Source organism: Anolis carolinensis, chromosome 3 (assembly GCF_035594765.1).
Source record: "Anolis carolinensis isolate JA03-04 chromosome 3, rAnoCar3.1.pri, whole genome shotgun sequence".
NCBI classification, from domain to species: Eukaryota; Metazoa; Chordata; class Lepidosauria; order Squamata; family Dactyloidae; genus Anolis; species Anolis carolinensis.
The window spans coordinates 128,042,051-128,054,812 of record NC_085843.1 but is presented as its reverse complement, the minus strand read 5'-3'; the positions used below and the strand labels follow the sequence as shown (position 1 = coordinate 128,054,812).

General features: G+C 34.8%; 1 protein-coding gene across 5 annotated transcripts in view; it reads left to right on the top strand.

Moving 5' to 3' along the window:
* rbm26 (RNA binding motif protein 26) overlaps positions 1-12,762 on the top strand; it is a 68,249-nt gene extending 55,487 nt beyond the window's left edge. Inside the window, exons 22-24 of one of the 5 annotated variants that reach the window (XM_062975496.1) lie at positions 724-1,825; positions 3,525-3,673; positions 6,591-12,762. In XM_062975496.1, coding sequence (XP_062831566.1) covers positions 724-813 — 90 coding nt within the window. In that variant the 3' untranslated portion in view covers positions 814-1,825; positions 3,525-3,673; positions 6,591-12,762. Of the gene's footprint in view, positions 1-723; positions 3,674-6,590 lie in introns of all 5 variants that reach the window. The other 4 variants (XM_062975499.1, XM_062975497.1, XM_062975498.1 and 1 more) reach the window with 4 other exon arrangements.

The following is a 12,762-nucleotide window of genomic DNA, read 5'->3' as shown; positions in this document are numbered from 1 at the left end:
CTTTTTCTTAATCTCTCCTTATTATCCAACATATTCGCTTATCCAACGTTCTGCCGGCCCTTTTATGTTGGATAAAGGAGACTCTACTGTACTTGGTTTATTGTTGCATACAGATACAGGATTGTGGATTACAACAAACTCTGTTCAGTCATGCCAATAACAAAACACATGGATTGTTTGTCTCACTGACTTGTTAGAGTTTGTTTCAAGCCACATTTCCTGATTTGTAGTTACGAATAAGCCAGAAATCTACAATGGTTTGGCTACATGATGAAGAAAATGCAGATTCAAAATTGGTTTGATTCAAAGGAGCTCCTGTTCATAACATGCCCACTTTCTAATTTAGGAATACATCCAGGCCATTGTCATGATTTTAGACATTGGTCTTTGTTTTTTATCTAGAAAAGCAACTATGATTCGGCCAATTGAATAATAAATCCAAGCTATTAAGGTGACTTTTCACATTTGAATTATATAGTTTGCCGCATCAAAAGCTATTGAAATAAATTGAATTTCAACATAAGGTATATATCTCCTTTTGGTACCTTTACAGAGAACGAAATAAATATTGTTGATGACTGATATATAAAACATTTTGATATTCATAAATCTTGTATTTTGCCAGTAGCTAGCAGTTTATGCACAATAACCTAACTGCCTCCACTTCTTTTTCTAAGGAGAGTGTGTTCCTCCTCCAGTGTCTTGATAGTATTTCCTTTGTAGTTTCAGGAAGAATCATTGGTGGATGACTCCTTGCTTCAAGATGATGATGAAGATGACGACGACAATGAATCTCGCTCTTGGAGAAGATGATTCAACTGACTATTAACAGTGCTAGGACTGTATCTATGTTGCATTAGCATTTCCTAATGTACTTTTGCATATTTGTACTACAAAGCATTTCAGTAAAAGCGATGGGTTTCAGATAAGACACATGGAGCTGATTGATCCTATATTTGTGTGATTGATGTTGAAGTTGCATTTACATTTCAGTAAATGATTGCTTACAACATCACAATAGGAACATATGCAATGTTTTTATTATACAGAAGCAGTACCAAATTCTTTGGGTTCTTTGTAAATTAAGGGGTTGATCACACAACAAAATGACCACGAGTGGTTATAAGGTTAATTTTTGTTTTATTCCAAATACAGAATGGAAATTTGCATTTAAGATCTTTGTGAATGTTTTCAGAAATGATAGATTACAGTACTAAACGGAAGTCTCTAAAGTTATGTATTCATAATATTGCATAGTAGTATGCTTAGGCTTTACTATGTACTAGCCTTTTGTTGGATTTGTGTACGTATTTTACGTATAAGTTTTAATGATACAGTGTACAACTGCTTTGCATATATCTCCTTATCACCTTAAGATGTTTAAAAAATAAAGTAATGGAATGGTCTTGGAAAAAAAAAAGAAAAAAGCAATAATGAATATTATGGCCCATGACAGAGAAAAAAAAACAACTAAAAAAGAAAAAAAAAAGAATTGAGAGACCATTCCAAGTGGTGATCCCCACCCCCCCCATACTCAAAAAAAGAGCTGAATCACTATGGTTATTTTTCTTTCTTCATGAGCTAAAACACTTCATCAAAAAGAAATAATTAAAGCAATTGGCTTAGTATATATTATGTGCTCAAAATATTTGAAAGCATACTAGAAAATTTCAAATTCTGCTCCATGCCAGAATGTGACTTTCAGAGAGAGTTCTGGCTTTCAATGATGAGATAGTATCTCATATTTTGGGAACTGAAGAGGACTTGCTCATTGTGTGGTGAAGGTTCACGTTTAAGAAATAAAGTGAAGTAAGATGACTGGTAGGTATACGTATATTTGATTTAATATATTATTAACCACTTAAAGGTTATACACATTATACAAAGAGGTAAATAAAGCTGTCCATCATAGGAGAGTACAAACAAGAGTATTTCCCCCTTAATTCAGATGCAGCTTATTGACATTCTGATCTCCCTCCTGTGAGTGACCTTTGGTATGACAGTCAGATGCAGAGTTCCTGTTGTAATTCCTCCTTATGTGGAGCACACTCATGTATTGGGAATATCAGTCGGCTGTTCCTTGATCAAAAGGGGAATGCACAGTTATTGCTCACAGTGACTGCTGTCTGGTAAAAGGATATTGGGGGAACTTAGGGATCTCTAGGTTTCACCAAACTAGTGAACACATAGAGATTGTGAATAGGAGCCAATCATGAATACATGACTTTGTGTGTTCCCAGATGTTTTGGCCTTCAACTCCCAGAAATCCTAACAGCTGGTAAACTGGCAGGGATTTCCGGGAGTTGTAGGCCAAAAACCTGGGGATCCACAGGTTGAGAACCACTGCTCTACATAAATGCATTTATAACTGCCTTAGTGAATTCTGGCACTTGTCTGCTTGTCATGTATAGCTTTTTAAACATAAGCAGCAGTACAAAAGTAATACATTTTGCTTTGGGTGCTTTTTCCCAGCCAATGTAAATTTGAGCCAAAATAGCTTTTCTGCTTGGTTTCTTTGGGGAAGGTATCAGGAATCCGGGGTAATTTCCTCATTGTAAGGAAGTTACCCCTTGGGGTTGGGGAAGATGTGCTGAAATTCACAACAGGTTCAGAGAATACAAGAAACTCTACAATTGAGCTTAACCTTAATAAATTCCTACTATGAACTCTCAGCACACTGAAATTCCAGAGCTTAGAGTGTGTTCCAAAGCCTTTTCTTAGAATGGTCCATTTACGCTATGTTTTCTTTTAAATTATGATTCAATTTAATTTAGAATAATTAAATTCAGAATTGATGCTTTCCCCCTCATTTCAAACTCTTTGTATAATGCTTGATCTTCACCTGTTAAAGAATGAAAATTAAACAGAAATGGTCCCCATCATGCCTTAGGAAGACTTCCTTTGAAATACTATATGTTCTTTTGTTTTAAGAAAGTTTGGCAGTAAGTGTAATAAGATTCTTTTAATTGTAATAATTGGTGTAGTAGATGGTTAGAAAGAAGATGCTTTGTTAAATTTTTAGATTTTAGTTTCTATCAAATAAGCCCAAGTTCATATTGATCACATGGTTCTGAAAAAGCTGTTAAGTAAATTAATAAGCTTTAATTGTTCAGCTTTCAGTAATTGTCAAAAAAGACTAAAGTGCATGCTAGATTATTAGTGCTAGAAATCTGAAGCATAAACTTGTGCTCTTACAGATCTTATGTTTACTAATTTTATTGCATGTGTCCATGATTACACCTGTTTCATATAGACTAATTTGTATGGAGTCATGGGGAAAGCCAGTTATGAGTCCTGCCAAAAAAACAGGACATCTTTATCACAATTCTGTGCCTCATTAGATGTAAAAAAAACAGGATGGATGGTAAAATATTACATAATGACAAATAGTTAGAATTTGCCCTGTGTTTTGGTTTCTGACAGAATTCTAGTTGTTTTTGCAAGACACTTGTTGCATTATGTTGCCAACAGCTGTAAAGGAATGCAAAATAGTTTTGAAATGTTTCTCTTTTTTTTCCAGGTAGCCCCCCCAAAGACTGGTGTATTCAGCTGCAAAGATTATCTAGTATTTTGAGACTCTCCTGGAAATGTGACTTGGTCATCACTTCAGCCTACCGTATTTACTCTGTCCACATCATCTGGGGATTGGAAAACCATGTTGTGCTGCAAGAATGTAATTTATATTTCTGTGCTTTGCCTCTAGAAAATTATATATGAAGGCACCCTTCAATATTAATTAGACATGTTGGTTTACTAAGCATGTAACTTTTCCAAAAAGTTGCTCAAATAACTAAATGTAAAGTAATATTGGAAGGATAATCCATGATCATATGTAGGGCAAGGAACATGTCTAGTACAGTGTCACTTTGGTAAATGTATAACGAGACAGAGACATAGCTAACTTGCCTCTTTTATACATTGGCATCGCCACGGTGGCTTGGAATCTTATAGATTAATTTAAGGAAGGTCACAAAAGAAGTATGTCTCCCCTACTTGCCTTTATCAAATGCTCCAAATTTCTGACGTTTCTATTCTGAGAATAGCGTTCTCTCAAGTCTGCAATGTAATGCTAAGTTAAACATTTAAGTTTTTAAAAAGAATGGAATCATCTCATTTTATCTGTGACCTCTTAAGTAATAACAAAGTTAGCACAAAATCTTATTCCAAACACTTTCTTTACTAATGTTGAGAACATTGCTTCATTAAGTGGGAGGTAGGGATAACTTCAGGAGTTCTTTTTACAGTAGAGTCTCGCTTATCCAACATAAACGGGCCAGCAGAACGTCAGATAACCAAAATGATGGATAATGAGGGATCGAGGAAAAGCCTATTTTCCTTAATCCCTCCTTGCAGGCTGGACGCTGTGCCCAACAGGAAAAGTCTGCGCTGGCCGCATCCCGCCTCTCCCGGCGGGCGCTCAGAGAAGCCCACTGCGCGTTGCTGCATAGAGAAACAGCTGTGAATTCGGGTGGGAGGCAGACTGTGATGGATAATACAGAACATTGAATGAGCGAAGGTTGGATAAGCAAGACTCTAATGTAATTCACATTTCTTCCATACTAGATGGAGTTTGAAATTTAGGTTCCAGTTCAAAGGTTCCAGTTTGAAATAGTTTAATATCTGCATTTACTTGATTTGAAAGTCACTTGGCAAGGGATCATTATATTTTGCTTGCTATCCAGTGATTAAATATAAAAGTTAAATATCAAATTCCTGTTTAAATCAGCGTAAACTTGCAACCCTAGTAATAACTATGCAGCAGCAAATATCATAGTATCGATTGAGCAGTTTGTGAAGCAGCTTCTTTTTGCCGATCTCTTTGCCAATCAGTTAACTTGGATATGTCAGAGCTCCAGCATTACAGATGTAAAATGCTGACAACTCTATGTAAATATTAAAAATACCAAAATTATGCTTAAATATTGTCAGAAAATAATTAACAGGAAATAGTAAGGCCAAAAGGATTTAACCTAATAAAACACCGTATTACAAAGCACAAATGTTGGTTATTTTAATACAGTAGAGTCTCACTTATCCAAGCTAAACGGGCCGGCAGAAGCTTGGATAAGCAAATATCTTGGATAATAAGGAGGGCTTAAGGAAAAGCCTATTCAACATCAAATTAGGTTATGATTTTACAAATTAAGCACCAAAGCTTCATGTTATACAACAAATTTGACAGAAAAAGTAGTTCGATACGCAGTATTGTTATGTTGTAATTACTGTATTTACGAATTTAGCACCAAAATACCATGATATATTGAAAACATTGACTACAAAAATGGCTTGGGTTATCCAGAAGCTTGGATAAGTGAGACTCTACTGTACCATTAATATTTAATTCTATTTTAATGTTCGTATGTTTTTGGGGCTTTTAAATTTTATTGTATCAGTTTTTTTGTAAGCCGCTTTGAGTCTCTTTTTTGAAGAGAAAAAGCAGGGTATAAAGTAATAATAATAATTATTAGACTTTGAGGTGGGAAGTGGAGGATGGGGTGAGGTGTTGATGCTGTTGGCAGAGCAGCAATAGAGAGACAGCAGGAGTGGGTGTTGCAAGATGGTCAAGCTAAGCTGCAACTACAAACTTGAAAATAACCAAACACAAGAAAAGGAAACCAATGAATGTAGGAAAGCGACTGTAATTGGTTATTGGCTACAGATTAGTTGATTGGGAACAAATGTGGCTATGTGACTTCCCTACAGGTTCTGTCAGGATACAGTGAAGTTTTCAACTGTGATTGAATTTCATGTGAATTTGGATTTATTTACCCTTTGAATAATCTCAAGCCATAAGACATAGCTTTTATCCAAAAAAATAAGTATTTCTCTACATTCAAACTTTTAAAATATTGTAACAAAGGTTCATTCAATTGGATCCTGGATTAAATATTTAGTCAAAATAAGATGATTGTTCTATTTTAAAAAGAAATAAGCAGCCACAAGGGTGTCTTGTGATTCTGAGAAAAAGCCTTCCTGGGGTTCAGAAATATTTTAATTTTACACTTCCTGCTTTTCTCATTATATTTCATGAGGTTATGTACCCTATTCAAGTCTGTGCTGTGGCATACGTTCATTTCCGGTTCTTTCTTAATTCTCATTTTTCCTCATGCTATAAGCCACTTTTCACCTCAGTTCATTTACTTACAGAAAAATACAATGTTAGCAATAATCAGCTGAGAAAGCAGTTTTTTTTAGATATCCTGAAACAATAGAACTCCTTAAAGGTTAAAAAAAAACACCATTTATATTTCTTGTAATAAAATAACAGGAAGTAATACAATAAATAAATGAAGTCATAAATAAAAGTTCAGTTTTTATTACAATAGGCAGCCAGTAAAGTTATCTGCCATGGTCTAATTTAGTAGTTCCTAGGACACAATGAACCAAGACAGGTCCAGTTTGTCTAGATAATGTTATGGTTGGCAAACCAGCCGAAAGTGGTTAAAAAGTATTGTCTGAGTTCCTTTTGGCATTTTTTAAGGTTTTTTTTTTTTTTTTGCAACGTCACATTTTATTTCAGGCAGTTCTTTGTTAACTTTCTGTTTTAACTTTCTCTCACGGTATGTTTTATTTCCCTCCAAAATGTTCAGATAATCAATTGAAGAAGGAATCTGCCATATCAATTTTCACAAAACTGATGGGGATGGGAGGGAGATAAAGCAGTTTTAAGGCAATTGCAATACCCATGGGTCAGTTCTTGTTAGTTCTCTGAAGCACGGCATACCTAAGATCTTCATCAAACAGGTAGGGGAAAAGCAGAGGGAACTGTGATACTTCATTCCGTAATGTTCCCCTGTTTTCTGGGGTGACTAGCCATCCCATGTCTTTTCTGTACCTTTTCCCATTTTCTCCCCGCTTTCTCCAGTTTGAAGTCAGGTAACACCCAACTCCTGAAGATGGTTTTTGGGCACTGTTTCCATGCACCACGTAGTCCCACCAGAAGTGCCCTAACGTCCTATAATGGCCTCTGTGGGACTCTGCACATGGAAATGGAGCTCAAAGACTGTCTGATAAAGTCTTTAGAATTGCATATTACTCAGTATAGTAAAAAACTGCTCACACTGAAAGGAAGAAAGTATAATTACCATGTAGTGAGCTCCTTGGTTTGCTTTACTTCAATATTTAGAGAGTATCTGGCTCTGTCTTCCTGGTACGCTTCCCTATAATGGACAGAAGGCTACTTAAGCCAAACTTAGCAATCATTGGAACAAAAAAGATAAGAATCAATTTTCAAAGAACCAATTTAAGTAGGCCTTTGAGAGACAGAAGGGTTGAATCCCTGCTCAGTCATGGCAAATCAGTGGGTGACCTTGTGCAAATCAAACTTTTTAAGCCTCAGAAGAAGGCAATGGCAAATCAGACCAATCTTGCCAAGTAAAGCTTGCTTAGTTGTCAAAGTCTGAAATGGCTTGAGGGTGCACAGCAGCCAAACACCCCTTTTTCTATATATTTTTGTTACTCTTGAGTTGATCACAGTAAATGTGAGAAGATTCAAACTGGTTTTATTGAAAATGACAACCATTTATAGAGTGACCAGAAACAGTGCAAGTTTAGATTTAAATAATGACAGAGCTGTTCCATCAGAGGCATAACATAGTGTGGAGTGAACAGTTATAAACTTTAAAAATCAAAACATTTCAAACCCAATTTGTTCATGATTCATAGAGATGAGAGATTAATCTAGTGGTGATAATTTTGAATGGCACTGTTTTGTTATTGTGTTTGATTTGCAGGTGTATTTTGATAGTAAAATGTTTCAAAGTAATGCTTTTCCTTCCTATCCTTCCTATGTAGGTCTTTCTCCTTTTAACAAAACCAATACTGTTCATGCAAATCTGAAAAATGAAATACTTTAAAGTTAACTATATGTACACTTTTTCAGTTGAGGGCTAGGTGGCGCTCTGTCTACATGAATGGAACAAAATTCATTTCCTTTTCATTTACCAACTCATCTTCAATTAATTCCTTTTCTTGTTGGCCTAATCTAATGAATGACTGCTTATATATCTCTGTGAAAAATACTATCTACATCGTTACAAAACCTGCATGTAAAAACTTTCCATGTAAAGTTTAAAGTTTCGTTCTGCTTAGCTTTGAAAGAATTGAAACAAATTGATTGTAATGCATTTTGCTAACAGAAATTCGTAACATTGCCAATTGCTGTTTTGCTCTCTGGAAAATCTATAGTTGGTTATGGTGTCATGATCTGGAAGGCACAGAGGGCACTCTTTATTAATTCCCAATAGGAAGGTCTATTATCTACACCTATACTGCATCATTTGTCCTTCATACATTTAGTGACTGAAGATAGCCCATCACACAGATACAACATGGTTGGAAAGGGGAATAGCTACAGACAGAGAGAGAGTAGAGCTGTGCAGTTTTCTATTCTGTTTTTCTAGGTGGAATTTTGCCATTTCTTCCTATAAGCTGCCAATAATCACGAGTCTTATTTTCATAACTAGCCAGTCACTCCATATATCTGGATTATTTCTCCATTTCTTACAGTGTAAGTCATACTAAAAGCTTTAATACATTCTTGATGTCCGTATAAAGCTTATTTTGCAATCACCTCAAATTCTGAAACAACCCCCTCTGCAAATATATTGGAGGGTTATGCAGATGGTCTAAAATAAATTTTAAAATGTTACCTTTCAACTTATAAAAAAGGATGCAAATTAAACAATATTCCACACATCCGGTGAAATGTGCTCCAGTCCACAATAGTTTATACTGTAATAAATTGTTGAGTTGCTGATATGTGGTAATATGTGGTATTTTTTCTTCTCCAACAGGTAAACATGGCCATTCTTCCTAGAAATCTAAAGGATGCATTAAAATGTATGCCATGTACTTTAGTATTTGACACTTGGCCGTTTTAAAGAGTTTTTGAATTAGTATTTTCTTTTAATACTATACATAAAACTTTCCTCTTCAACACCACATACGAAAACATTTTTCAGTGTGTTAAAATACTGGAAAACGTCTTTAATTGTTCCAGGAATCATACTTGGGAATAATAATGCTTTAGAAAGTTTAGGCAATTGGTTCTTCATAATTCTCATCCCATCCTTTTCCTTCTCTTTATTTTTTTCTCCTCATTTATTCAGCTTGTCATAGTTCTTACATCATTCATTTTTTAATCTATCTGTATCTCCAGTTTAAATTTATCCTTCTGTTGGTGGCAGCTATTTGTGTTTTTCCAAGATAGGATGTCATTAACGTTGGCTGAAATCATACTGACTAGAAAAAACAACAAAACAATTTAATTTTACAAAGCATAGTAATTTTAACACATCAAAGTTGTTGCCAGCTCTCCTGCTATATGTATCAATATCAATATTGGATAAATGAGCCAATTCTTTTTGTGCCTGTTGAATTACTCCTTTACTTCCCACTGATAGTTATAAGTAATGGTTTTACTTATAACCATCATGTTCCAAATTTTCCTCTTCTATAACCCAACAGGTGGTAGATGAAGTATTCTTGTTTGCACTAATAATAGACATCCCACAGATCACAGGAGTAATCTTGTTTTCTCTTCTTATGTTTCCCTTAACATATCCTAATAGATTCATGTATTGTTTGCATTATCTTGTTATATCTTTGACACATTATATAACCCTCATTGCTTTTAACTTAACATTTGCACTGAATTTGATTTAATTGACCTCTTTTTCTGTGTCACTGCTAGTGCACATTAAATATATTTAGGTATATTTTTATTATAACAAACAAAGGTGTAATTAAATATCTTAAAATAATGCCTCGTATAATTTGTATTGGTTCATTAATTTATGTCTACATTTTGCGTCTCATCTATTGATGATAAAATTAATAATCACCAACTTTTTAAGCCTCTGAAGCTGAGGGACAGAAAGGGTGGCTAGATAGGGCTCCAATATTTCATTTCTCTTTAGGCAATGGCTATAAAGCAGATTAAACCTAATATTGTTTCATAAATGTTTGGTTCACAAAAAACAAGTTAGTCTTATTTGCATATTGTATAAGTGATTTCTCTGTAATCGATTTTAATATACATGGCTTTTATTTTCCAAATGTTAACAGAGTGCAGTTGGACTGGATACTGAAGGAGCATGTCCAGTTCTCTTCTTTGTTCAAACAGAAGTCAAATTATTGGGTTCAGCTATTTGGATACAGTGAATGAGACTAGGCCTTTTGATGTCCCAACTTATATTTGTGTTGTAATTTCTTCCCTGCTTTATCTAAAGCTACAGTTCAAACTCCTGGTTTGTAAGACATTCTCAAATTAAGAAAAGAGAAGAAATTGCAGTTCCCTGAAGAAGAGGAAAATTTGAGAGTTCAATCCAGTCTCAATCAAACTTAACTAATTTGTCCCTCTCCTTGGTGTCACTATTGTGTCCTTCAGCAACAACATGTATAAAGGGTGGAGGATGCACTGTAACTTAAAATAATAGATCTTCCCAGTGGGACTTGTTCAGACTTCTCCATGCTTCAATCAAAACAGTCTAAGTAGCCATATATTTTCCAAAAAACAATATGCAAAATTATTAGCAAAATGCAAGTACTGATTTCTTAGCTTTATCAGATGACAAGTGGACTGCTCTGTTGGGGTGCCTCATCTTTGGAATATCCTTTCCTGTCCACTATGACAGGCGTAAAACTTGATACGTGTTTTGTTACAAATTCAAATTTGAGTTGATGATTTTAATATGGCCAGTTTACTGTGTTTTTAATATACTAATTTTAATTGTTATAATGAGTTCTGTACATTTTCCTGAAGTTTTGATAACAATTATACATTAATTTATATTATAATATGTCTATTATTTATTTTATTTTAAAATACATTAATAAAATGATTAATATTGAATTAATAAATAGAACAATAGTGACTGTACATAATACTATTTTTTCCAAATGCTAGAAGAGGGCATTACTTTAAATAGAACAAGATTATTTGCCTAGAAAAAGATACCCTATAAACATTTGAAAAATTGTAGGGCAAATTTAAGGGTTTTGATCTCATCAGGGCCGGGGCATCTGCTCTTGTACTGATTCCCCCCCCCCCCTATCTTTATTCAATAGAATTGTGATTGGTCAGTTTGTAAAGAGTTTACATATTGGGAAATATCAGTGAATTGGTAGGTTTATGCTGCTGATTCTTATGCTTATGTGTTGGGATTATTTGCCTGGTTTAAGATGCATTCCTTTAATATCCGTTTCTCTTTTGTGTTGGATTACATAAACATCTTTTCCTAATCGGATCTATTAAATCTGTATTGCTGGTTTTCCATCTCTAGGTGTTGCTGTCATACAGTTGCACAGCTAATAGCACTATTTTTGAAACTCAAACCTTCTACATATCAAGATTGATTCTGTTCTTCTGAACATGAAGGATGACTCCCAGCTGATACGGAAGTGAGCACCCACTCTGGCTCTGACTTGAAGAATTACTGATATTAAATGTCTTGATATTATGAGTGGAGTTCAGGGGAGAGGTGCAAGCAAGCAGTTGCAAAAGGCAATTTTCAGTGATGCGTTTTCACTGACAACAAGGGAATTCAGTTTTATCAAGAGGACAGACAACTGCTGTCGCCCCTTGGGTATCCGTAAGACTGTCCCTGCATGTTTGGGAAATCATTTGACACTGGTTTTTAGGTGGCATGAAGGACTGAAGAGGGAAGGGAAGGAATTTTGCCACAGTTACATGTTTTCTGTGCAATAGCTCATATGCTGTTATTCATTTATGTATGTCCACGTAGTACACTGGATCCCTTTGAGCTAGCATTCTTTGTCATGTTTTGGCTGAAAGGAAAATAAATATGTATAATTTCCCCTTCTTATAATAAGGCTTCCTACTTCGATCTTTTGTTGATAAAATTTTGAATTTTGTTCAAATCTAAATTTTTGTATAAAATAACATGTACACTCTTTCTATGTAAACATGTCATAGAGGAGGCAAAGGTTATTGAGCGAGACTATAATTTACAGATGAGCTCAGTGCTGCTGCCTTACACACTGGTATCAGATTAGTTCTGATTTTTTGCTGAGACATTTTTTCTTGGTTCTCCTCATTTTGAATCACACCATTAGGTTCAGTCTGTGCTTTTATAGTCCTTTCCATCATATCCCATTTTAAGGGGAGATAGGGTTTCACCTTTTCTTGTGCCTGTGGATTCCGGAGGTCATGCTAGCTAATATTTGAGGAATGCAGTTGAATGAGATAACTTGGTATGATGGAGCCATGGTTTCATGGCATTCTACCTCAAGTACCTTAGAGAGGCTATTCCCTATTTAGGTTGCCATTATAAGACTTCCTTATCCAAAGCAAATATATGAAAGAAGGAGGGCTTAATGTGCCAGGGAAACAGCACTTTATGCTTAACTGTGACTATTACTATCTCTGATTGATAATTCCTTCTGTCTTCCTACACAGACTTAATTGTAATACTAGAATCCAATAAATTGCTTCTTACAAAATACGAGATGTTTCTTCTCCACTAGTTATGAAATTGTTCCTTGCTTTAAGTCTCCAAATACAAAAAGTTTTTAATTTTGAAAGTCCTTTTTTTCCAAATTCCTTGTGTGCTCAAAAGGGCAATTAGAGATTATTTCACAATGCATTGTGAATGCATTGATGACCCTACTTATGTAATGCTTATATTGAGATGATCCTTACCTAATTCTGTCTTAAAAATGGAATGTGTAATTTTGGTTTTTATACAAAATGCTTAAAATTGATTTCTTATTTTTATAATAAATATATTTAATTACTTA